Below are 27,783 nucleotides of genomic sequence, written 5' to 3'. Positions count from 1 at the left end.
TCTCCTGTAATTTTTAGAATAAGCATTTTCAGCTTTTTATAGCCAGAGGGAAGAAATGGGCAACTCTGAGGCCTAAGTCATTCAAATACATTTACACGTGTATGTAAATAATGAGGTTGATTGTCTCTAAAACATAATTTCAGTTGTTGTTAAGGGTGTGTTTAAGATGACTAGGCTGAAGAAAAAGGCAAGGAGCAAGTTGTATGAGTGCATGCCACCGCTACATTTTTCTGAAGGAAAGTGTTTCCTTGGTTTTGTAGCCCAGGAGAGAATTGGAGTATGTAGGTAGAGAACTGACCCTTATGCAGCTGGGTACACTTACGTTTTTGCTTTTTTCTGGCTTTTGTTTCTCTCTGGCCCATCCAGGTATCCATGCTTCTGGTCTACTTTTTCTCTGCCTTTCTTTCCTCCAGATCCTTACCTAGACATTAAGATTGCTTGTCTGCTTTTACAGTATGCTTCCTTGTTTTCAGAGTTCTTTGGGCCTTGCTTGTGTAAAGTTCTAGGAAAGGAGAGAGACTTAAATATGCTGAGAATTAAAGACACTGCTTCCTTAGTTTCCCCAAGGTCCTGGAATACAACTGGATGATGAATGGGGAAGCTGGCAGTCCAGAAAACCTGTCTGTAGGCTGAATTTTGTGCCCAGGAAATGGAGGGCAAGGATTGAGGCACAAGCAGTTACCATCTCAAATGAACCAAATCTCATTGTAATCATGTTAAAATGAATGAGGGAAAGAAATAAAACTGTTAAAAGGATTAGTATATAAGCTGTAAGGTTCTCACTCATGCAGGGACATAAATATTCTGTAATCTAAAACCATTAGCCAGTTAAACTGATGGTTTTGGGTTGCCAAGTATGTAATTAATAAACATTTTAAAAAATGTTATTTTCAGAGATTCTTTTTGGGTTTTGTTGGTTTTGGTGGGTTTTTTGTTCTGTTTTGTTTGTTTTTGTAGTGGGGATTTTTTGTTTGTTTGTTTTTTCTCTTTTTAGCTTCCTTGGTTTAAATTCTAACATCTTGGAATCATTTATGCATATGTGAATGAAAATGAACCTTAAGGAGAGGCTGCCAACTCAATCAATATTTTGTTCACCTTAAGGTAAAATCTGTGAACAGAATTTCCTGTGAATAGAACAGAAGTTAATGTTTCAGACTACAAGTTGTATTTTCAAGAAACATAAAGAAGAAATTTATTACACAATTGAATGTGTTCCTTCTCTTTTCCTTCAGAAGTCATCTATAGAGACTTGCACAACTAGTGATAGATCCTGAAGAACTTTCAGTACCTTGGCTAGGGGGGTGCCTTTATGCCATTCCCTCTTTTCTTTGCCCACATTCACCTTCATTTTCCATCCCTATTTTTTTGTTGTCTTGTAGCTTTTGTCTTTCAGCCTCCAGTTCACCGTGTCAGATAGCCACCATATTTTTGTGCTTATGGTGCTTATGTCTGTAACACTGGTCACTTAGATCTTACCTTTCTCCAAGTTAGCTCACTCTTTCCTGGAACTCTGGCATACTTCCTAGGCATGCTCTTTCAGGAAAATTTGTCCTTGCAGCCTAGTACCTGTTAACGTGAGACATACCTTTAACTAAGAAGCTTTTCATGTACATGCTTTTCCAAATTCGATCTCTTGGCATCACAGTTCCCCTTTCAGGAAGAGATTGTAGTTGTGGTGGACTTTGTCAATTTAAAAGTAATACTAATTTATTTTACCTAGCACCCGAAAACAAAAGCATTTGCACCCATTTCTCTGCATCAGTTAATTTCTGGTCTCCACAGGCAATTTGTTAAAGTGTTCCACCATGCTCATAATGAAGAATTACTCCCATCCCCCCCCCCGCCACTCCCTCATGCCCCTTACATCAAGTTCTAAGTTTTCTTTGCTTCATCTTCTGACCAATAGCCTGTTGGTGCATTTGCCCAGCTTGTCGCAGTTGCTCTGAACAGCAGCCCTGTCCTGTAGAGTACCCGCCAGCCAGTCTAGCAAGTCGATGTCACCGGCAGACTTGCTGAAGATGCGTTCTGTGTTATTGCCCGTGTTAATGAAGAAGTTGAACACTTATCAGCCTCAGCATCCCTTCCTGAAGAGCAGCTGTCTTAACTAGCCTCCAGTTTCACTTTGAACTGCTGACCACTCCTCTGTGAGCCTGATGGTCTGACTGCTGATTCATTGACCTTGTTGTTTACCCACCTACTCTAGCTTTTTCTGTGAGGAGACTGAGGGAGACTGTGTAAAAAATGTTCTTGAAGTAGGCAATAATCAATGCACTCCCTTCATCCACAGAGCCAGTCCTATGTCACTCAGAGCAATCAGTTTGGCCATGCTTGATTTGCCCTTGGTAAATCAGTGCTGTCAAGGCCTGAAAGTGCTTTCCATGAGTTCTTACTCCATAATTTTTCCAGGAATTGATATGAAGCCTTAGCTTGTAGCTTTCTGGATCCTCCTCCTTGCCTGACATCACATTTACGTGCATTTTATACTATAGGTGTATGTGTCTAAAAAGTTTTGGAAGCACCATGCACGCGTTTGAGTAAATATCAGACCATTATGAATCCTGCCTCTCAATGCCACTCTTAGTCTGAGACAGAATGACAGTGTTTTCAGATGGATTAGCAACAAATAATATTAGAAATTATCATCTAGTTTCTTAGTTTTGACAGATAAAATATATTTAGTAATACAATCAGAGAGGAAATAATTTTCCTTGTTCTGAGTAATTTCTTCTTTTTTTTTTTTCACTTTTTTATTAATTTAAAAATTATTCTATTGAAGTTGCCAGGGGCTTTGAACATTAAGTGATCACCAGTGATTTATTTTTTGAATAGTGTATAAGACACTGTCTTGCTTGTAGAGTGTAGATATTAAATTAAAAGAGCCCCAAGTGCCAAGAAGATCTATTTCATAAGATTGCTCATTGGGTATTCTCTGAACTTCAGTATGTAGCAAAAAGGTGGGAATTAAATGCAACTTCCTTTTTTTTTGGTCTGAATACAGGAGGAGTGATAGCATGGAATGGTATACTGGGACTTGCACCTTCCACTTAATGGTCCTGTTCTCTTAATTTTGGCACCAGAAGTTGCTAAATCTAAGTATGGATATTATTAATAAATATTTGCTTTCAAAAATCTTTTGGGGATTCACCAAAGTATTGTGAGTCTGTGGAAGCATGTCTGTCGCCATACCAGGTAATGCCGTTGTTGGAAACACTGGAATCCTTTTCTGTGGAGCACTATAAGGTACCACCACATCCAGGGAATAGGAGTGGTCTGAAAAGAAGTTTACTTTTTGTACAAAGCTGCTTTGCTTCCTATTTTATCATGTGAATGGATGGCAAAAGATAGAAATCATTTTGGTCAGGCTAAACTATCACTGCATACCTCTGCATCTAATTTTATGGTTCGGGGTTTACAGGAAAGTACTTCTTATTTTCCATCTTGTCTTCAGGAGACCAGACAAACTGAGTTTTCTAATACTTTTTCCATATACTATATTTCTTAAAATCTCTAAATTTTTTTTTTTTTTTCTGACATCTCTCCATTTGGTCCACAATTTTCTTGAACTGAATGGAGAAACTTTAATAAAAAGTGCTTCAACTCAGACCTTATCAGTGCCAAGTGGAGTGGAAGGGCATCAGATATCTTTTTCTTCAGATGACATGCAAAGGAAGAGCTATTGATTTTGTCCCAGAGACAGTCTGAGACATGGCTTTGTCAAAGACAGCTTTATTATCCACTAGTTGGCTCAGCTGAGATATGATTTTTGGCCAGTACAAGTACACCAGGATCCCAGAGGAAAATCAGAAGGAACGGTGCACCACTCTTGATAATTGCTCTGGTGACTGGGGAAATTTGACAATGTATTCAAACATCTATCAATCCACTGTTACAATTCACTCTTACAGGAGATGCTGACTGATGACAAAGAGATGGCGCATCATCCTAGTGTTTCTTTTTCTGCTTTGGAGAGTAGGATACTTGGATGAAAATTGAAAGTTGATCTAAAGTATTTTGTATAGGAGGAAGCATCTGTAAGAAAGATGCAGGTTAAAACAGTCTCAGCTGAACTGTCATCAGTGCTGATTTCCATTCGATGCACTAAGGCAAGTGTATAACCTTGTTTGTGCCTTGGGGAAATGAAGTTAAGCAAGGTTTTCTTGATTGTGAAGTACCTCATCTGGAAAGAGCTTCAGAACATTGTGAGAGACTGTGTATTACCTATAGATATTTGGAAGGGCAACTGCTGTAATAGTACCTGTATGTGGGGACAAAGTCCTTCATGCTTACTGTGTGCACATATTGTCTGTGCATTCTGTTTTCAGCTGACCCTTTACATGTAGGCAGTGCATGGATGTAGCAAGAAAAGATGCTGCACATCTTTTCTAGTACAGGGTGCATAGACAATATACAGCTAATTAAATCTTTGTCAGTCTTCTTTGAAACAAAGTATCTGGAAGGATATACCGCATTCTAATTTCTATTCCCTGCTATTATTATGGGTGTTGATAATTAGATTCTGAAATTACTTAAAAGTAAGCTTAGCAATTTGGAAGGAAGCAGCTAGTTGGGATCTCTGGCCGCAACATCCAGGTCTAATTGCATTTCTGCAATTTAGTTAGTATCTGGCCTCAAGTTTGCTTTTTCTTTCTCCATAAAAGCGTTGTGTTTGACATCTCTTAAAAGGTTTGGAAATTGTGAGATTTCCATCATGTGTTCCATTCATACAGTATTTCCATTAGGCCACATGCAGTACTTTTTTCTTTAATTCACTTGAGATGTGTATCACACAAAATAACCAGTTAACTACACTTTTCCATTATGGAGATTTCACTTGGTAGATATCAGAAGAGCCCTACCTTTCTGTTTACACAGGACTAAGTCCTTTAATAGTCTTTGCTAAAGGCCCTTGAAGTGGAGGTTGTGCTGTCCATTTCTGTGATTATCGCTATTAACACTTGAACAATATTAAACCTAATGCAATGGTGACCTATACTACTTCATTTTAGATCTAACTGGCAGCAGAAGTGTGGGGTTTAGTCCTTTCTCCTGTATTCTGTGCACGCCAGCCTTCTCTTTCCTTCAGTTCTTCAGCCTTTTTCAGCCTTTGACACATTTGCAAACTGGTTTGTTTGGAAGATTCCTACTGTGGAATGCACAGAAGAAAAGATGCCAGAGAATACAAACATGAGATATTAACCTGTACAGCACAGGGTGGTCCCTGTAACATCTGTACACATCTCGTCATTTGCCCCTTTCTGTCATTGTTTCATGTGTTGTGTTTGGCATGGGTGGAACTGAAGTAGCTGCTGGACCTCTTATTGCCCGGCTTGCATGTAGATGGTAGTCCATGGGTGTAGTTAAAGAGTATGCACAGACTGAATAAACAGTGCTAACAAAGTCTCCATTCTTAAGCTGTTCTTTTTTGGCTGACCTTGGAGATTGGTGGCATGTGCCTGAAAGGGTATGGACATTCTGTATTCACAGAGGTGTTCTGTGATGTAGCAGTGCCATAAACTGAACCAGAATTCATAAATTTTGCATAGGTAGAATCCCAAGATGCTTATGTTAGGTGGAGTTAGTAATTCACGATTACCTAATGGTGTGTTTGGTCTGTCCAAGTTACTGTGGGTGTCCAATTTACTCTATAACAAAAAATGTAATTTACTACTGATGTACTGAATGGCAGTTATGGGAGTTAACAAGAAAAAAACATCAGCTCTGAATTACTTCTTGGCTTTGTGCAAGAGAAGTTTCACAATGGCTCTTCTGAAGATAGAGAAAAACTGTTGCTTTCACATCCTGCCTTTCTGATGTTCCTGTTACATTCTCTGAGGGACAAAGGGAAATTCAATGCCAAAACTAACACGGAAGTTTTTAAGAAGTCTTTAAGCTTTAAAGCTATAAACATACTCTCTTTTCTAATTATATTATATTACCCTCTATACCATAAGTTAAATTCTATGTTTACATTGCTGTGCCTGAAAAAATGTAATATGCCCTTCAGTATTTGTGGTAGAGATGGGAATGCTAGCATACCACATAGCTGTTAGCTCTGTAGCTGTTGACGTGACTGTCTTCTAGTTTCTTACTCAGGTTTGTTACCCTTTGGTTTTATGACCAGTCTTGCATTAGTACCAGTGTTTTGTCCTTCATCTCCATCCTTCCTGCTGATGTTCTTTTTTTCTATTACTGTATATTTGAGTATCAAAAAATAGTTTAAGCATAGATAGAACTTTACTATTGTCATTTGAAAAATGTTGAGAAATGTGTCCTGGTTTTGGCTGGGATAGAATATATTTTCTTCCTAGCTGGCACAGTTTTTTAATTTGCTAGAAGAATAATGTTGATAACACACAAGATGTCTTAGTTCTTGCTAAGTAGTGCTTATCTGAAGTCAAGAACTTTTCGGTCTCGTGCTCTGCCAGTGAGGAGGGGCACTAGAAGCCTGGAGAGAGGACAACCACTGCAGCTGACGAGAACTAGGCAAAGGGATATGCTGTATCACAGCACGTTGTGCCCAGTGTAGAAGCAGGGGGGGAGTTGGCTGCAAAGGGCCTGATGGCTGCTCAGGGATGGGCTTGGAATTGGTCAGTGGTGAGCCAGTTGCATTTTGCATGACTGCTTTTTCTTGGGGTTTGTTTCTGTGTTTTTGTTATCTCCCTTTTTGTTAGGATTATTACTATATTGTACTTTATTTCAGTTATACTGTTTGTAACCTATGGGTTTTACCTTTTTTCTGATTCTCTTCTGCAATTTCCCAGGATAGGAAGGGTGGTGAAGCAAGTGTCTACATTTCTCATCTAAGAACTGGTGTCTAAGAGACTTTTTTGACTTTCAGAGGTTCTGTGTCATTACGTGTTTCACAGAGATTACCAGCATCTCCCTATTAGTCCCAAACTTTGTGTTTTCTGCACCACAAATGTAAAATTTTGAATGTATGAATATTTGGTCAGACAGAAGGTGATTGTAATGTGTATATGTTTTAATTTGTAAAGTAAAAATGGATCGGATTTGAATATGTTACGGCAAATCACATAACTAGAGTTGACAATAAACCAGTTGCTGTAGAAAAGATGAAGCAAGAAAGAATTTATTTTCTTAATGGGGCTTTGTATTTGTGAGGTGGTGATGAATTTTAAATAGAAAAATTCTGATAAGAATATTGTAGGAATGAAAGCATCATAATATAAAAGAGAAGTCCAATCATTAGGCAATGACAGAGATAGCTGAAGGGGGGGAGTATTCTGTGGCAAGAAGGCATAATGAAATAAAGTAGCTGTATCAGGAAAGCCAGTGGTGCGTCATCATGTTAATATATTGAAAAGTGATACTGTATGTGTGTGTATATTTGCACATATTTATTTGAACCTAACCAATAACATATAAACCTATAATATATGTAGTAATACAGTAAATATATTGCTATAAATAAGAAATGTAAATCATATGGAAAATACGTAATCTATAATGGTGCATATTGCAATAATTCAGTAAGTAGTAGCATAATTTTAATCCCAGGCAAAAATACTGCTCATTCTATTCATGTAAGAGTTTGATTCAGCATGAACATCCTAACACTGATATAAAACAAGTTAGTTTAATTGTTGGGGCAATTGTTGACAGAGATTCATCTCATGGCAACTTTTGTCACTTAAGGCTTAAGAAAGTTTCAAAAGTAAGTAACAGTTTTATTCCCATGAAATTTTCCTTCATTCTGCAAATATTTGCTGTGCATGTGAGGTTTTGTGGTTTTCAGATTTTTTCAAACACTCTCTACTCAGTATTTTATTGTTGCTGTTGCTTATAGGAGACTATTACCATACCTTTGAATTCTAAGATTCAGTAAGTTGTTTTAAGAATTTCAAGGACAGTTCATTTTACATTGTAAGTTTTCTATCCAAGCTGGTGTTGGCCAGTGCATTTCAGTAGGGGAAGAAAAAATGCAATCAACTCCATGTCTAAAATATGTCTAATTGTATAAGAGGTTCCGTCTTAAAAGAAATGTTGTTTTATTTGCAGAAAGCCATATTCTTGAGGACGTAAACAAGTGTATCATTGCACTGAGAGAGCAAAATGCAGACAATTTAGATCGTGCAGCAGGTGCAATCCGAGGGCGTGCTTCAAGAGTAGCTCATATTGTTTCGGGTGAGATGGACAATTATGAACCAGGGTCTTACACTGAAGAAGTGATGTCAAATGTTCAGTATTTGACCAAAAGTGGTAAGTCTGATTTCTAAAATATATTCTTGGTTTCTTTCGTGATATGAACTTCACCTTAAATACTTATTTTAATTCCACATTTAAAAAGAATCCTGTGAATCTGTAATGCACTAATGATTCACTATATGGGCTCTAATCTCTTTTCAGCATGCTATCCAATTACAATGATATCATGCAGTTCAAAACTAATTTTTAAGATTAATTTTAATTAATTTAATACTATTGGTCCTCCTGGCCGCAAGGGTGCACTGCCTGCTCATAGTCAACCTACCATCTACCAATACTCCCATGGCCTTCTCAGCAGAACTGCTCTCAAGTAGGTGAGCCGCAGCTTACTGGAGTTCTTACATAAATGCAAGTAACATGTTTGGAGACTTGTAACTGATGAGGCAGCAGCTTTCCACTTAGTTTTACTAACCTCACCACATCTGTTGTAAGCAGATCAAAGGCAAACTCAGAGAAAGAGAAGCAGGTTCATGATTTGTGGGTACTACCATTTTCAGGACAGTTGAACAGTGGTTAAACATTCCCAAATATCTTCAGTTTTCCTAAGCAAATTTGGAACTTCATAAAATGATAAATAATGTCCATTTACTTTTTCATAATATTCAAAAAGAAGTTACCCTGTGTTGGAATATTCCTGTACTGTAGCAGGGGTGTAACAGCACTATTCTATATATGGTTTCTGTGGTCTACAGCAGTTGTTGTTTATAGAAATGAATCTTCGGCATTTCGTGTAGTATATTTCACATTAAAATATGTGGAGCTCCTAGGACTTCAGTGTTTTCATTGGTTGCAAGTGTAATAGTTGGGCAGTTAAATAATTGTTACTAGGAAATTTTCTGGCAAGTCTGAACATCTCTGAAATACAGGATTTAGCTTCATGAACTCAGAAGTCTAAATCCTAGCTCTTTCAGTCTAAACAAATTTCTAGTACCTTACATTTGACATTTACTTTATTTTACTGCAAGAAAAGACAGGAATTTTGTTTGAGCTTTTTCTTAATCAGTTCAAATACATCCAGGACAGAACTGTCTTCATATGAACAGGAGTGAACTGACGTTGCAATAAATTGGCGGAAGGTACAGAATAGTGAGAAGAGTTTGAAATAGAGTTGCCTGTTTTTATCTTCTTTTCTGATATTTTGATGAGAAAATCTGAGAACTTTCAACATGACTTTCTTTTCTTCATAACTTCTGAAAGTACTGTGACAAATACCAAGAGAATTAGCAGTTACAGGAAAGCATGGTTTTGATACCCATGTAAAAGCTGAGCCCTTCTTTCTTGAAACTGGTAGTGTTTAAACGCTGTTTTGCCGAGGTATCTCCAGGGAGGAGCCTCGAACCCCGCAGCGAGGGGAAACCCCGCGTCCAGGAGCCCCAGTTCCGAGCGCCGGGAGCCCCCGCGGGAGCCTCGAGCCCCCGCCAGGCCCCGCCCAGGAGCCTCAGCTCCGCTTCCGCGCGCAGGGACTCACCGGGGGCGGTGCCGGGAGGGAGGCACCGCCCGAGCGGGGAGAACCCGCCCCGGGGAGGGCGGGAGCAGCGCGGGGCGCGGCCCTTGGCGCCGGCAGCGCGGGCGGGGCGGGGAGCGCTCGGCTCCGGGCAGGGCCCGCTCCGGGAGCTCTGCTCCGGCTGCCCCGGCGGTGGCAGCGGCGGCACCGGAGAGAGCCGAGGGGAGGGGAGGCTGCGGCGCAGAGTTCGGGGTGCACAAAGTGCCTCCGCTGGTCTCTGGGGGCGAGGGTGCACAACGGGCAGGGCTGCGCTCGGTGCGCCCTGGTGGAGGTCCTCTGCAGCAGGGGCTGAGCTGCAGGACACTGTTAGTAGGCTAAAAGATGTCAGGGGAGCTGAGAGGGAGCTGGACTGTTTGTCCCAGGCCCAAACTGTGCAGGAGCCACAAGTGTCCACCATGGTGCATAGAGAAAAGGAGGAGGGCATTAATCCAGGAAGCTGGGAGCTAGTAACGAAAATAAAAACAACAAAAAAAGGAGGAAGAGGACACTTAAAAGCAAGGAGCTTCCTCCAAAATCTGATGTCCCCACCCAGAACCGCTTTGCAGTTCTGCAGGGCGCTAACGAGGAAACTCGCAACTTGCCAAATGAACATGCTGCTGATGCACCAGTAAAGAGGATCACTACTGGTGCCTCCAGGAAAAAGCAGCGGTTCATACTAGCAGGTGACTCTACTTTGAAGAGCACAGAGGCACCCATCTGTTGTCCTGACCCAGCCTCGAGGAAGGTGTGTTGCCTACCAGGGGCTCGGATCAGGGATGTTGCTGAGAGGCTGCCTGGTCTAGTAAGTCCCACTGACTCTTACCCACTTCTAGTGGTCCATGTGGGTGCTACTGATATAGAGAGCAGTAGCCTGGAGAACATTAAGAAGGACTACAGAGCCCTGAGAAAAGTGGTTGGGGGGCTCTGGAGCTCAAGTAGTTTTTTCATCTATCCTCCAGGTCAGAGAAGAGGACCTTAAAAAGGCCAGGTGGATTTGGCAGGTTATTAAATGGTTAGAACAGTGGTGCCATAGTCAGGAGTTTGGTAATTTAGAACATGGGACTCGATGTGGGAGGCCAGGACTACTGGAGGCTGGTGGATCTAGTCTGACAAAGAAGGGGAAGAGCTGCTTTGGTAGGAGACTTCTCAGGCTGGTCAAGGCAGCTTTAAAACAGATGTGTTGGGGGAGGGGAGCACTGATCCATCCCAACACTCCCAGTCAGTGGCCAGCACCTGTACTAAGTGCTTGGAGCGATGCAGAGGCATTTCAGCTGCTCCAGCCAATGGGTCAGCTTCATCTGGAGCTCGACTCAGATGGCTCTATACGAACACCCATAGCGTGGGGAATAAACAAGAGGAATTAGAGATGTGTGCATGGCTACAGGGATATGATATCACTGCCATCTCAGAAACAGGGTGGGATGGCTCCTGTGACTGGAGTGTTGAAATCAAAGGTTATAGGCTCTTTGGTAAAGATAGGCGCGGCAGACGGGGAGGGGGAGCTGCTATTTATGTCAGTGATAGGCTGGAGTGTATGGAACTCTATCTGGGGACAGGTGATCAGTCAACAGAGAGTTTGTGGGTCAGGGTCAAAGGGAGAACAGCAATGGGGGACATCGCTGTGGGCATCTGTTACAGGCTGCCTGATCAGGAGGACTCTGTGGACAAAGCTCGATTCCTCGCTTGTGTGGAAGACAACTTCCTTTTGCAAGTAATAGCAGAGCTGTTCAGGAGAGGTGCCATGCTTGACCTCATGCTCAGCAACAGGGAGGGGCTGGTTGGAAGTGTGGTGCTCCAGGGGAGCCTTGGCTGTGGCGATCATGAGATGGTTGAGTTCAAGATCCTCAGGGCAGCGAGAAGGGCACACAGCAGGCTCTCTGCCCTGGACTTCAAGAGAGCAGACTTTGGTCTCTTCAGGAGCCTGCTCAGTAAGGTTCCATGGGATAAAGCCCTCGAGGGCAGGGGAGCCCAAGACTGCTGGTTGATATTCAAGGATCACCTGCTACAAGCTCAGGTGTGTTGCATCCTGACTGGAAGGAAGTGAGGCAGGAGGGCCAGGAGGCCTCAATGGATGGATAAGGAGCTGCTGAGAAAACTAAAGAGGGGAAAAAAGAATCTTACAGAAGGTGGAAGCGAGGACAGGCGGCCTGGGAAGAATACAGGGACGTTGTACAGGAAGCTAGGGACCAGATCAGGAAACTTAAGGCTCAGCCAGAATTGAGTCTGGCAAGGGATGTGAAAAGTAACAGGAAGGGCTTCTATAGGTATATAGCAAATAAAAGACAGACTAGGGACGACATGGTCCCACTCCGGAAGCTCTCAGGAGAACTGGCCACTCTGGATTTGGAGAAGGCTGAGGTTCTCGATGGCTTCTTTGCGTCAGTTTTCACTGGCACATGCTCTCACCACACCACCCAAGTCTTGGAAGGCAGATGCAGGGACTGTGGGAACGAAGACCTTAGGCCCACTTTAGGAGAGGATCAGGTTTGAGATCACCTTAAGAAGCTGAATGTGCACAAGTCCATGGGACCTGATGAAATCCATCCATGGGTTCTGAAGGAGCTGGCGAATGAAGTTGCTAAACCACTGTCCGTCATATTAGAAAAATTACGGCAGTCAGGTGGAGTTCCTGACGACTGGAAAAAGGGTAATGTAACCCCCATTTTCAAGAAGGGGAATATGGAAGACCCAGGGAACAACAGACCAGTCAGTTTCACCTCTGTGCCTGGCAAAATCTTGGAGCAGATTCTCCTGGAAAGCATGCTAGGGCACATGAAAAACAACGAGGTGGTTGGTGACAGCCAACATGGCTTCGCTAAGGGCAAATCCTGCCTGACCAATTTGGTGGCCTTCTATGATGGGGCTACGGAACTGGTGGGCAGCGGCAGAGCAGTTGACGTCATCTACCTGGGCTTGTGCAAAGCGTTTGACATTGTCCCGCATGACGTCCCTGTCTCTGAACTGGAGACATCAATTTGATGGATGGACCACTCGATGGATAAAGAATTGACTGGATGGCCGCATGCAGAGAGCTGGGGTCAATGACACAATGTCCAATTGGAGACCAGTAATGAGTGGTGTCCAGAGGGACCTTGACACACTCGAGAGGTAGGCCAATGCCAACCTCATGAAGTTCAACCAAGCCAAGTGCAAGGTCCTACACCTGGGTCAGGGCAGTCCCAGGCACAGCTACAGGTTGGGCGGAGAAGAGATTCAGAGCAGCCCTGTGGAGAAGGACTTGGGTGTATTGGTTGAGGAGAAACTGAGCATTAGCCGGCAGTGTGTGCTCGCAGCCCAGAAAGCCAACTGTGTCCTGGGCTGCATCAAAAGAAGTGTGACCAGCAGGTCGAAGGAGGTGATCCTGCCCCTCTACTCTGCTCTCGTGAGATCTCACTTGGAGTACTGTGTCCAGTTTTGGTGTCCTCAACATAAGAAGGACATGGAGCTGTTGGAGCAAGTGCAGAGGAGGGCCACGAGGATGATAAGGGAGCTCCATAACCTCCTGCTAGAAGACAGGCTGAGAGAGTTGGGGCTGTTCAGCCTGGAGAAGAGAAGGCTGCGTGGAGACCTCATAGCAGCCTTCCAGAATCTGAAGGGGGCCTACAAGGATGCTGGGGAGGGACTCTTCCTTAGGGACTGTAGCGACAGGACTAGGGGTAACAGGTCCAAACTTAAACAGGGGAAGTTTAGGTTAGATATAAGAAAGAAGCTCTTTACTGTGAGGGTGGTGAGGCACTGGAATAGGTTGCCCAAGGAAGTTGTGAATGCTCCATCCCTGGCAGTGTTCAAGGCCGGGTTGGACAGAGTCTTGGGTGACATGATTTAGTGCGAGGTGTCCCTGCCCATGGCAGGGGGGTTGGAACTAGATGATCTTAAGGTCCTTTCCAACCCTAACGATTCTATGATTCCATGACACCAATTTCTGGTCTGTTGCGTTGCTTTGACAGTAATATATAACGTATCTAAATCTGTCTTAATTGCAAAAAACAGCAGGACATAAAACTGGTTTTGGTCGGAATGTTTGCCTGTGTCAGTGGACATCAAGCATGGTGTCATCTTAGATGTCTTTGTAGTACTTTAAACCTGAGATTCACTGTCTTTAGATCGTTCAATTGGAGTGGAAAAAAAGAAACGTGGTTTTCATTCCTACCCGTATTTATCTGATCTGCAGTGTAGATACATCAAGTCATGGGATGAGTTTTGTTTGCTTGATGGTTTTCATGTATTTGTTTAACTCTTACAGCTTAGAGGGAAAATACGAGTAGGCTTCAGCCCTCAGGTGTAACCGAAAACATTCTGTCACTGCTGGGTCTTTCGGGAGCCAGCTACTTGGTAGGTGCACTTCCCTAGGAGAGAACTGTGTATTTACTTTGTCATTAGCTCTGAAGTTAGCTTACGTGAGTAACCTACAGCAGTGACGTGCATTCTTTACACCCAGTGAAAAGGTAGTATGTTACTGAAAAGAAATTATTGCAATAGAGCATAGAGTTAGTGAGAATGGAATTATAGAATAATAGTGTACATGGAAATCACAGAGAAATAAAAAGAAAAAGAGAGAACAGGAGCCAGAAGTGGGAAGGGTATGGATTGGAAGTAACAGGACAGAGAAATTGTGCATAAAGAGGAACAGATACGTTTACTGTTTGTTAAAACAAAGACTGAGGTTAAATTGTAGCACATATGTTGAGGTAATTTATACGAAAAAAAGAGGTTAAATTCTCTGCATTACAATATGTTCAAGAAAAGAACGTAAGATTGCTAATCTGTCTCTTTAGCTGTAAGACATCATATGTATTAGAGATAGTAAAGTGAGCTATTCAACAGTAGTATCATAATGCTGCCGTACAGTGAGTGTTAGAAACTGGTGCTTAATTCCTTAGCTTAGGTTGTGTAGTCCTGTTTAGGTACAAGTTGTTAGCAGCCGAATGGATCTCTACAGCACCATACAATAGAGTGTGTGTTTTCTCAGGCTTATGTTGTGCTGCTCCTCCATTTTGCTCCTTCCCTTTTCTTCAACAAGAAGAAAAACCCCAAGCAAACTAAAAAGACTATGTAAGAGCACCATTTATGTTGCGGAGTCAAGCCTCTAGAAGTTAGGTAATACCAAAACTAAAATTGTCTTTGCGGCTTTGATTTGCAGTCTGTGTATGAATTGTGACGTGATTAAGTGATCATATGCAGTTATGTTACAAACCAGCTGCTTATTTCAGGTCTCTGGATGGACCTGCTTTAGATGTATGCCAGGGTCACACATTAGAAGGGGCTGGTGCCCATATGATCAATTTGAAAAGTGATGAAGCAGAAGACTGCTGGAAGAGAATATGTGGTCTGATTGTGAGTATAGTTACAGTTTGACTCAATCTTAAAGGTCTTTTCCAACCTAAATGATTCTGTGGTTCTGTAGTTCATGTGGACTGCCACTGTCCGTACAGAGTTCCCGTGTGATACTGTGTAAGTTCATGAAGCTACAACTACTTGTGGGGTGCAGGCACGTTTCCCAGCTCCTGGTCTGAGCCAGTATCATGCTCACTTCATCCTTGTTCTTCATCACAATGAGATTGGGACATACTCTGTCCCCTCCTGTTGTTAGGCTTCAGTGGGAAGGGCACGTACGTACGTGGGTAGGAGAGAGCGCTGTAAAGCATTCCAGCCAACTCCCTACTCTAGATCATTGGAAGTCAGCATGCCCTGAAAATGTGTGCCTCAGGTTCTGTATGAAACTTTTACAGACAACTGGAGAAAAGAGTGTTAATCATGTAGTCTATGTACTCTTTGCAGGCACTCGTTTAAACTAGCATTTCCTATCTTGATTTTACAAGTGCAAAGCTAGTAATAAATAGCTAAATAATATAAAAAAATAAAGCTTCAGGCTTTATTCTGATAATGGTTAAGAGTGTGGAAATGTTACTACTGGTACCTCTCTGTCATTCCAGAAGTCTTGCACCGTTGATTAGATTCAAATATGCAGATCCTTGCATTTTTATAGGGTTTGTGTAGTGTTGCATGAAAGCAAAATGAAACTTCTAGAAACACTGTTTATAAAAACCTAAGGTATTTCCTCTTCAGAATTGGAAAAATAACCTTGTATTATACTTTTAAATATCCAAGTCTACTCTGTTATTTTACTGCCTGTCAGAATCAGCAGCAGTTAAATTTAAGTAAACAATTTATGTTACAGCATAATCTGTTGATATAGTAAAAAGCCTGTATTTATTGTAAATTTTAGCTACAGTTTTGCTTTCATGTCAAAGTATGATATACTATATACATACATATGCATGTATACACATATATAAATCCTCTAGTTATTTAGATCTTGTAAAAAATAAGGAAAAGGCTGGAGACATCATAAAATGATTTGGATTGGAAAGGGCCAAGGAAGATCATCTAGGCCCTGGTATGGGCAGGGACACCTTCCACTAGATCAGGTTGCTCAAAGCCCCATCAAACTTGGCCTTGAACACTTCCAGGGATGAGGCATCCATAGCTTCTCTGGGAAACCTGCTCCAGTGTCTCACCATTCTCACAGAAAGAACTTCTTCCTAATATCTAATCTGAATTTACCCTCTGTCGGTTTAAAGCCATTCCTTCTTGTCCTGTCACTACATGCCCTTTTAAAAAGTCCCTCTCCAGATTTCTTATAGGCGCCTTTAGGCACTGGAAGGCTGCTCTGAGGTCTCACCAGAGCCGTCTCTTCTCCAGGCTGAACAAACCTAGCTCTCTCAGCCTTTCTTCATAGGACAGCCCTCTGATCATCTTCATGGCTGTCCTGTGGACTTGCTCCAGTGGGTCACTGTCCTCCTTATATTGTGGCCGCCAGATGATAGGTATTCTAATTGTCCTACGGAACTAGTGGAGCTATCATTCTTTGAATCACTGGAGTTTTGAGTCCACGTTTTTTAAATTGCAGTAGTGCTGATTAAATTACAGCAAACCATTGTCCGCAGCTTCTTGCAACTGGAATTATGAAATATCTTGTAATTCACATAGATGTAGGGCTTAACTTTGAGTTTAGGAATAGTAATAAAATTATATTTGGAATGCAACCCAAATTGGACTGTTCTCAAATTAAAGGTCAGCTGTAGGCATTGTTCTGAGACAGATACTAGTATGACACAGAATACTTTTCTTACTCCCTTTGAAGTGTGGATTAAGACCGAGTTTAATCTCTGAGACAGAGAGGTGATACCAGACGTAAAATTGAACATGGATTTGAAAATTTCTTCCTACATCAGAAAATGTTTATAAACCTGTATCTGTAACTGTGAATTCCAAATACATCCCTCTTATCCTGAAAAAGAAGTAGTAGTTCAGATCTTCTACAGATACCCATTTGCTTAAGTTGTGCAAGTGTTGTTGAAAGTCATTAAAACTGATTCATGTGAATTTGCACTCATAAATTATATAGTATAGTAATCAAATTGACTGGAATCTAAAATTTTTAGATTATTGCTCTTCTGATGTGATACCAGCAATGTTTTTTGTAATTGGGGATTGAAGGGCAAAATACATAAGAGGTGTTTTTTATTAAGTGAGTAATCATCTGGGTAGGTACAAATTTTCAAACATTTCAGAGTGAGGGGAAAAAACCCTCATGTCCAAACAGTCCCCATGACTTCATGAGGCTGAAGGAGCTTTATGTATTACAGTGTTGTGGTTTAACCCCAGAGGGCAGCTGAGCATCACACAGCTGCATGCTCACTACTCTTCCAGCAGGTGGGGGGAAAGAGAATTGGAAGGGTAAAAGTTAAAAAAATACCCTCATGGGTTGAGATAAGAACAGTTTAATAATTGAAATATTATAATAACAACAGTAATAGTAATAATAGTAATAATTTGTAATGAAAAAGAAAATAACAAAGGGAGAGAAGTAAAAGCAAGTAAGACAGGTGATGAAAACAGTTGCTCACCACCAACCAGTCAATGCCCAGCCAGTCACTGAGCAGTGGCCTCCTGGCCCACCTTCCCCCTAGGTTCATTGCTGAGCATGATGTCATATGGTATGAAATGTCCCTTTGGTCAGCTGTCTCAGCTGTGTTCCCTCCCAGTTTCTTGTGCACCCCCAGCCTACTCGCTGGTGGGGTGGTGTGAGGAGCAGAAAAGGCCTTGACTCTGTATAAGCACTGCTCAGCAGTAACATCCCTGCATTATCAACACTTTTTCCAGCACAGATCCAAAACATAGTCCCATGCTAGCTATGTGAAGAAAATTAATTCTACCCAAGCCAAAACCAGCACACATAATTGTAATTCTTTAATAAACCAAGGACAATTTGTGGCCTCATTATGTCCTTGAGAGTTGTGTAGGCCTGTTGTTTCTAATAAAAGATTTTTCCTCAAGTTTCTATCATTTAAGCATGGACAGTTTGTACATTTTAAAGGCTGAGAGATTTGGGGTTGTTCAGCCTGGAGAAGGGAATGCTGCAGGGAGACCTTACTGGAGCCTTTCAGTTCTTAAAAAGGGCCTATGAGAAAGTTGGGGAGAGACTTTTTAGCAGGTCCTGTTGTAATAGGGCAAGGAGTAATAGTTTTAAACTAAAAGAGGGGATATTCAGGCTTGATGTGAGGAAAATTTTTTTAAAATGAGGGCGGTAAAATACTGGCACAGGTTGCCCAGAGAAGTGGTGGATGCGCCGTCTTTGGGGACATTCAGGGCCAGGCTAGATGTGGTTCTCAGCAACATGATGTAGTCCCTGCTCATTGGACTAGATGACCTCTGAAGGTGCCTGCCAACCCAGACTATTCTACAATTCTGTTTTGCTCTTGTGTCGATGTAAACAACTTTTCTGCATCCACTTGGATTAAAAATACTTGGCTTCAGTGGGCCAAACACATTAAACTTTCAGTTTTCTTCTGGAGAGATTTGGTTTGTGGTCAGTGATTTTCTTTAAAACCTTCACAAGTTTCAGTTACCCTTTTTTTTTTTTTTTTTTTAAAGTCTTTTCCTGTGATTTTGCCCTAAAAGTGATTGTATTCTTCCTGACCCAGCTGTCTTCTGGATTGGCAGCATGCTTTAACATCATACTGTTTGCCATTTACCAGTAATGAATTTTATTTATTTTTTCATTTATTTGTTTATTTCTTGGTCCCAAAATTGTTATTTTGGCCACCTTCCAGAGTCTCCTCTCACTTTACAGCCCTTTCAGTGTGATCAGTTGTGCAGCATCCATGCTAATACTGGTCCACTCCACCAGAGAAACAGAAATTTTCGGTACAGTACTTTATTAAATATTTCTGCAGGATGGATTAAATGTGCTGCATTGCCTTTTCCTAGGAAAAGGTGACTTATCTTAGCAATAAAAGATAGTAGTGCTGATACAAGTGCCCTTCCATCTTCTGCTTTTTATTTAGCTTTTCTATTTCTTACATGCTTACGTGCACAAGCTAAGGACTTTGTACTTTGCTAGATGCTTCACTTGCCTTTTTCAGATACAGTTTGCAGGCTTGTCACAACAGCTTATGCAAAATGAATGGCAGTTCTCTTTGTCCGGTGTCTTGAGCCGTTTGCAGTAGGGATTGTCTGTTTTCTCCAGTTTAAGAATGTTACATTCTCTCTCACTTAAAAGGCACCTGCCAAGGAGGAAACATACAAAGACTTTGTTGGCTGTTTCTCCTGGCCACTCTGACACTGGGTAATTATTTTATCCTTCTCCAGCATGGCATGTATGCTAAACGGGGAGAGAAGCTCTGGAAAACAGAGAGTTCTCAGATTGGCTAGAGGCCTAGAGCAGGAAACCTGTGAGGAGAGCGAGAGATTGAGAGTTTGTGTAGAGGCCAAGAGGCAATCACATAGAAGCCTACAACTTCTTGAGAGATGGTTAGAGACAATGGTGTCAGACTCTTCTTGGTAGAGACAGCACAACAAAGGGCAATACCCACAGTTTGCAGCATGAGAAGTTCAGGTAGGACACGGGGCAGGAGAGGGAGTATTTCCAGTGTAGTGCAACGCTAGAAGAGAGGTGCAATGAGATTTTTGTCCTTTGGGGACATGCAGTGAGATTTCTCTCCTTTGAGGCTTTTAAGACCTAGCTAGCCAAAACTATGACCTGATGTAGTGTTGGTCTTATTTTTAAGGAGGAGATTGATCCAAATGGTGTATGGAAGTCATTTTCAAACAGCGTTTTTATGATATTTTTTTTTCTTGTGTTAGACACCAGCTGCATTCAGATGAGAGTAATTTTTTCTGGGTAATTGTTTTAACATGTGCATTCATACTCTGCAGTAGCAATCTCAGATTCCCAGAGGACCATTCCTTCTCTTCCTTAGTGACTTCCTTGCTGTTAAAAATACATAGTGTTAGTATTTGAGAAGGACTTTTAGTGCAAAAGGGTTGTACATAACCTCATTCTGAATCTACAGATTTCTCCAGAATGCTAATAAAAGTTTCTTATATGAAGTACCATGTATATTAAGTGGAGGTGAAGCATAGCAACGTTGCAAATGGATTCAGTCAATGTGCATGATTTAATCTGATAAATTTCCAGGTAGGCAGATGAACATTTAAAGCCTGTTGGGACTCTATTTTTCCAAGTGTTTGTTTGCTCTTTAGTGTACTCTTTTAAAACTATATTGGCTTCTTTTTTCCCCGAGAGCTAGTAGTATGATTTTCAGCAGTGCTCAGATTTCTTTAACAACACAGTCATCTTGTATTTACTCAAGCTTCTTTGCTTGTCTTGCTTATATATTCTTCTGTGAGGCAAATAAGTACATGTACCTAAAAACACCTGCAGAGATTATATCTTAATAGTGTTAGAAGCAATGTTAGTTTTATTCACTGTATTTTTATTCAGTTTATAATCATTGTTAGTGAGTTGATAACTGATGTTCTTGAATTTTGGAGAAGTTATTCTTTCTGCATTGCAGGTTAGGAGGAAGTGTTCTTGTAGTCAGCCTTTGTAAACTAAACCACAAGTAAAGAACAAAAAAACCTTCTGGAACTTTTCCTGCCTTTCCATGCTCTCTACATAGAAGTGAAATTAGGAGGAAATAAAGTTGACACACACTTTCTTGTCTATCAGCAGTCTTTTGCAGTTGGAATTCAAAATGAATGTGTGTACAGTCCAGTCAGACCTGTTACAATTAATTGTTCTTACTCTTTCTCTACGTTCTTGTACGGAACTTTCTTTACCTAGAGAACTTCTTCCTGCTAATAATTCTAGCATTAGCACTAATATCCATAAATGTTGATTAAGAAATTTAAGGTAAATACTGATGAATGTATAAATAACTAATGTTATTGGTAGCTAATTGGTTAAGACAAGGTTTCTGTAGGGGCAAAACATGAAATGCAAGATGAAATTACGGTCAATATACTGAGTGTAAACAGCCCATTCTTGCTTTGAGTGCTTTTTTTTCCCCTGGGATAAGAATCAAGGGAAGGCGCAAGTTGAATAGTATGACTGGGATTAGTTCAATATTCTACCTTTTTTTGTTTTATTCTTTATTTTATGTGGTAGCCCATCCTGCTGTTTTCAGTAGAGATCTGGTAAATGAGAGTATCATATTCTCTGTTTCTTCATCTTTTAGTGTAAAAGTAAGATAAAAGCAATTTTGTTAGGTTGTGTAAATAGTTTATTTTTTCATTTGAATCCTGTCTGATTTGGGGGCCATAGTGTACCTTGATCCTCTTCTCATTCTGTTGTATTTATGTTTGATCTTTTGGGCTTTCAGTCATCTTCGGATTCCACTTGCAATGATTTTCAGAATGACTTTCCCATTTGGTTTTAGATTTTATTTAGATATTCAAAAATGCTCTAAAATACATGTGGTAGATAAATTAGTTTTGATAAGATTAAAAGATACAGAGGTTCTATCCAAATCTTTGTGACAGCTTTTCAAAGGTTGACAAGCAAGGTTTTGTTCAGAGTCCAATAGGACAAAGTCTGGCACAACTCATACCACTTTGAGCAGAAGGTGAACTAGATTATGTTTTGAGTTCTTTAGTAGGATTAGTTTTTTTTCCCTGGAGCACTGTCTGTATGTAGGAATTTTTGCAGGGCACCTGGTGATGCCCCTCTTTTGATGCATACTTTGATGCTTATTATACTTTTGCAGTCGTTTGCTGAGAGGAAATTAAAGGGGTTTTTTTTGCCTCCTGACACTTGTTTCAGTGTGCTGAAACTGCTCCTTCTTGGTTATATTTGTTTCATATTGGTGAGTGGTTTAAGGCAGGTTTAGGGAACCCGAGCCTTCTCAAACCCATAGCAAGCCGGAGCCAGTAGAACTGGGTTCCTTAATATCCTCATTCAGAGCTAAACTTTTTTTGTGAAAGAAAGGGCTCAAGCACAGCAGCACTGTTTTCTACAAAAGAAAGGTGTTCTTTGTTATCTTACATCTCTCTAATTGTCATTATTTTCTGTAGAGGGTTGTGGACAAAATGGTTGAGTGTCCCAAGACTGAAAACTTCTCCTCTGATATGCCTTTACCTTCATGGAAGCCAGGTGTCCAGAAGCTGCTCTGCTGTGTGCAGCAAGAGGATATGATAATGTCCATCTTTCATTATACTCAGAATTGTAGGAATTTCCACTCCAGACTCCTTTGTTTATAAAATCTTCTTCCTTGGCCTCCTTTTTCTGCTCAGTCAGATGGTAAGCTCATGCTTCAACACCTCTGATAGAAAGTCTTTAAAAGCTTAGCTGTAATAAGAAGAGATCTGTGAGTATGGAGATGGGATTGCTAATTTGGGTTTACAGTTGTATTTACGACATAGGTAGATGCTTGATTATGTGATAAATGTGCTTAGTTTGTTCATATATACAAACAGTTTGATATTTGCTCAGTGATCTTCTAATTGCGGTTATTTTATTCCCTAGTCTGAACATCATTCTTCACTACAAATAGGACCACGAAGATAAAAAAACTTTGCGTAAAGTTCTTATAGTAGGTAGCAACCTTACATATTAAAATGCGATGTTCTAAGTGTCTGTAAGTTAGAGAACGATCTATACTTTCAGCATATTCAGGGATGTAATAGGCCCAAAGCTGTCCAAATTGAGGATCCTCCTACAGATTGTGTCAGTATGGTAGTAACTACTCCAGGCTCTGTCTCAAGCTGGGAACTATACTTCCAGCTCATTTTTGTCTTCCTGCATGGACATGAATCTGGTTTGGCCTCAGAATTTGGCTGTAAGCAGAGGTAATGGAAGAATGTTACCAGGACAGCATTTGCTTCCTGAGCAGTCATTTCTTATGTTCCTGGAGTAGAAATGGTTGTCCAGAAGGCGGCATTGTGAAGGCTGCCTGTGAGTCATACTTGTCACTGGGCTGGGGATAATACAGAAGGACTTGCTGGGAATAATACAGAAGTTTATGTTAGTAACTCTGGGACTCAGGGTTGGTTTTCCCTTCTTATTTACCTTACAGGATTACTGGAGTTAACTCAGATTTAGGCATTGCATTTTCCTGATACTTCACTAAATCTGTTGCTCATCAGCCTCATGGAAGTTTAGTTTTTATTGTGTTCTAAGTATTGGTGAGATAGGACTTTGAAGTTTTATGTCACTTGGAATTTAAACACTACGGAAGTTGTCACTATAGCTCACTATTCTTGGCCTCAAGGTCAAGGTTTTGGGGGATGTTGTTTGTTGGTTTTGGGGTTGTTTTGGTTTTTTTTTTCTTGTTGGTTGTTTTCTAATGAGTGATCTGGTTTTTGATGAGATTTGTATTATGAGAAGCAATTAATTAGGCAAGAGAACTGAATTGTATCTAACCTTTCAGAAACATTTCAATGGACTAATGTTCTTTTGTCTTTGTATTAGGAACAGTACCTAAATAAATGAATTCTAGGTTAATATTTGCTCAGCAGGAGTAAGTACTTAGTGAGCAGCAGAATCTGTAATATGTCCACAGATCTCTGGAAGTATCTGAATGGAACTGTTTCCTATAGATGTTTCAGATCTGGAAACTTCTAAAAACAAAATAGAAGTTTCGCAAATTGAACTTTGCATGTAATTTGGAGCTTTTAATGAAACCAGAGTTCCTCAGCTGTACAAAGAGTGTTTGCATGTGCACTGTACAGTGCTTTTTGATGATATAGTAAAAAAGACATTTCTGAAGATACAGTTCACCACTGTTGGATCCCACATTTTCAGAAGCATGTTCTCAAGTACTGTTGGAGCATAGAATCATAGAATAGTTTGGGTTGGCAGGGACCTTCAAGGTCATCCAGTTCCAACCCCCCTGCCAGAGGCAGGGACACCTTCCACTAGACCAGGTTGCTCAAAGCCCCATCCAGCCTGGCCTTGAACACTTCCAGGGATGGGACCTCCACAACAACTCTGGGCAGCCTGTAAAACCAGCATGTGGCAGCCCCAGAACTTAGATACAGGCATCTAATAACCTGCATGTTGTCTGCAAGCACGCAAAATGTAAAGAGTGGACAGCATCTCTCGTGGCTTCTTTGAAGGCCCTCTTTCAAAATCCTATAGTCATAGCCTTTAGTTTTCATCCCTATAGGATGATTGTTTCATTTAATACCAGTTTAAATAAGTATGCCTTGCAGCCAACTGTAACAATGTTAACATTCAGGTTTGTTTTGATTTCTTAAGTTTATTTTACAGGTATGAAATAATCTAAGGTGCAGTTGGGAAGCATATAATTCATGTGTCAAGTATGCAGCTGATTTTATAGGGACATATTTTTACTGCCAAAGGCAACAAATACAGCAATCTTGTGCAGAGGTGTATGCAGTGCTCTTGTTCCTGTTCACACATACCTACCTATGCATCTTTCTAAATTTTACCTTTCTAGCAAGAGGTGGGCAGAAGGAGTGCAGTTACTGCTCCCATGTTTTGCCTCGTCTGGACCTTTTTTTAGTAACTGAGGGTGTTGGATGTAGGTTTGTCTTCTCTTACAGGTATATATTTGGCTCAAGAGCCCATTATGTTTGGTACTCAAGATAGTATACACCCACTGCTTAATGCTTCTGTGTAGATAAATTCTTTTTTGTCATTTGGTAAACCACAGTCTCTACTCTGAAATATTATTTATGAAACTCTGACATGTTACTATTCTTGCCATTGCAAAAGAGACATTCTGTGTGATGTCTCAAATTGTTGAAAACAGAAATACAGCAGCCTTTTTTTTTTTTGGGGGGGGGTAAAGGGTCTTCCTTTTACATTCCTGTATTTTGTTGTTCGTGACTTACATGAGATGTAATGTGGCATGCAGAGGAAAAACAAAGGCATGTTTCATTTTTGTCCTTTAGATGTAAAATAAAACATCACAAAATGTTATAAAAACTGCAAAGAAAAGTGCCTAGATAGGAGAAATATTAAGAAGTGTCATACAGACCAAGCATATGTTAGGGTTCAAAGGGTTCCTTTGCAGATTTGTGGCCTAGATGGTTCTCCTTAAAATAAATGGATTTTCTGCCTTTTTCTCTGTAGAAAGCATATTGTACTGGAGGAGTGCAGTGGCAGTTTGACATTGCAAGTCAAATTGGAATAAGATGTGACAGGTAAGGGTATGTAACACTAGTCAAAGCAGTGTGTCTTTAGTTCTAGTGTTACACTGAAACATGCATGCTGGTCTGTGAATATCACTCATTTTAGACAAAGAACGTACTGATGCAGGATTAGATAATTTCTTCTTATTTTGTTTATAATTCTTTCTGTGTTTGGTGACTTTTTTTCTAAATTGAGGTATCGCTTGCTCTGCTAGGGCCTGAAAAGTGCCCAAAGAGAACACAGTAGGATGGAGAAAGTGAGACAGTACTGTATCAGTATTGCTTGCTTGTTTGGAATAGATTTTAAACATTTTAGTTAAAAAATTATTTGGAGAAATTTCGTTTCTCATTTTGTCATTGAATTGCATCATTCTTTGTTCCTCAAAGTGTCTATTTAGTGAAAACATTAAATTTGTAAAGGGGAAGGAATGTCTTAGAATTTCTTAACTAGTTGAATGATCTTTATTTTTTTTAGCTAATTTTATAATTGAAACTGATTCAAGAAATCCTTAAAAATATAATTTTGACTCCTATATAGCAAGACAAATATAGAATCATAGAATCGTTAGGGTTGGAAAGGACCTTAAGATCATCTAGTTCCAACCCCCCTGCCATGGGCAGGGTCACCTCGCACTAAACCATGTCACCCAAGACTCTGTCCAACCCGGCCTTGAACACTGCCAGGGATGGAGCATTCACAACTTCCTTGGGCAACCTATTCCAGTGCCTCACCACCCTCACAGTAAAGAGCTTCTTTCTTATATCTAACCTAAACTTCCCCTGTTTAAGTTTGGACCTGTTACCCCTAGTCCTGTCGCTACAGTCCCTAAGGAAGAGTCCCTCCCCAGCATCCTTGTAGGCCCCCTTCAGATTCTGGAAGGCTGCTATGAGGTCTCCACGCAGCCTTCTCTTCTCCAGGCTGAACAGCCCCAACTCTCTCAGCCTGTCTTCTAGCAGGAGGTTATGGAGCTCCCTTATCATCCTCGTGGCCCTCCTCTGCACTTGCTCCAACAGCTCCATGTCCTTCTTATGTTGAGGACACCAAAACTGGACACAGTACTCCAAGTGAGATCTCACGAGAGCAGAGTAGAGGGGCAGGATCACCTCCTTCGACCTGCTGGTCACACTTCTTTTGATGCAGCCCAGGACACAGTTGGCTTTCTGGGCTGCGAGCACACACTGCCGGCTAATGCTCAGTTTCTCCTCAACCAATACACCCAAGTCCTTCTCCACAGGGCTGCTCTGAATCTCTTCTCCGCCCAACCTGTAGCTGTGCCTGGGACTGCCCTGACCCAGGTGTAGGACCTTGCACTTGGCTTGGTTGAACTTCATGAGGTTGGCATTGGCCTACCTCTCGAGTGTGTCAAGGTCCCTCTGGACACCACTCATTACTGGTCTCCAATTGGACATTGTGTCATTGACCCCAGCTCTCTGCATGCGGCCATCCAGTCAATTCTTTATCCATCGAGTGGTCCATCCATCAAATTGATGTCTCCAGTTCAGAGACAGGGACGTCATGCGGGACAATGTCAAACGCTTTGCACAAGCCCAGGTAGATGACGTCAACTGCTCTGCCGCTGCCCACCAGTTCCGTAGCCCCATCATAGAAGGCCACCAAATTGGTCAGGCAGGATTTGCCCTTAGCGAAGCCATGTTGGCTGTCACCAACCACCTCGTTGTTTTTCATGTGCCCTAGCATGCTTTCCAGGAGAATCTGCTCCAAGATTTTGCCAGGCACAGAGGTGAAACTGACTGGTCTGTTGTTCCCTGGGTCTTCCATATTCCCCTTCTTGAAAATGGGGGTTACATTACCCTTTTTCCAGTCGTCAGGAACTCCACCTGACTGCCGTAATTTTTCTAATATGACGGACAGTGGTTTAGCAACTTCATTCGCCAGCTCCTTCAGAACCCATGGATGGATTTCATCAGGTCCCATGGACTTGTGCACATTCAGCTTCTTAAGGTGATCTCAAACCTGATCCTCTCCTAAAGTGGGCCTAAGGTCTTCGTTCCCACAGTCCCTGCATCTGCCTTCCAAGACTTGGGTGGTGTGGTGAGAGCATGTGCCAGTGAAAACTGACGCAAAGAAGCCATCGAGAACCTCAGCCTTCTCCAAATCCAGAGTGGCCAGTTCTCCTGAGAGCTTCCGGAGTGGGACCATGTCGTCCCTAGTCTGTCTTTTATTTGCTATATACCTATAGAAGCCCTTCCTGTTACTTTTCACATCCCTTGCCAGACTCAATTCTGGCTGAGCCTTAAGTTTCCTGATCTGGTCCCTAGCTTCCTGTACAACGTCCCTGTATTCTTCCCAGGCCGCCTGTCCTCGCTTCCACCTTCTGTAAGATTCTTTTTTCCCCTCTTTAGTTTTCTCAGCAGCTCCTTATCCATCCATTGAGGCCTCCTGGCCCTCCTGCCTCACTTCCTTCCAGTCAGGATGCAACACACCTGAGCTTGTAGCAGGTGATCCTTGAATATCAACCAGCAGTCTTGGGCTCCCCTGCCCTCGAGGGCTTTATCCCATGGAACCTTACTGAGCAGGCTCCTGAAGAGACCAAAGTCTGCTCTCTTGAAGTCCAGGGCAGAGAGCCTGCTGTGTGCCCTTCTCGCTGCCCTGAGGATCTTGAACTCAA

At 41.5% G+C, this 27,783-nt stretch overlaps 1 protein-coding gene across 1 annotated transcript in view; it reads left to right on the top strand.

The window, feature by feature from the left end:
- The window catches only part of CTNNA3 (catenin alpha 3), a 491,060-nt gene that overhangs the window by 362,812 nt on the left and 100,465 nt on the right, over window positions 1-27,783 (top strand). The window contains exon 12 of the mRNA XM_030487065.1: window positions 8,020-8,220. Coding sequence (XP_030342925.1) covers window positions 8,020-8,220 — 201 coding nt within the window. The remainder of the gene's footprint in view (window positions 1-8,019; window positions 8,221-27,783) is intronic.

This window comes from Strigops habroptila, chromosome 5 (assembly GCF_004027225.2).
Source record: "Strigops habroptila isolate Jane chromosome 5, bStrHab1.2.pri, whole genome shotgun sequence".
NCBI lineage: Eukaryota > Metazoa > Chordata > Aves > Psittaciformes > Psittacidae > Strigops > Strigops habroptila.
This window is presented reverse-complemented; position numbering and strand designations above follow the sequence as displayed.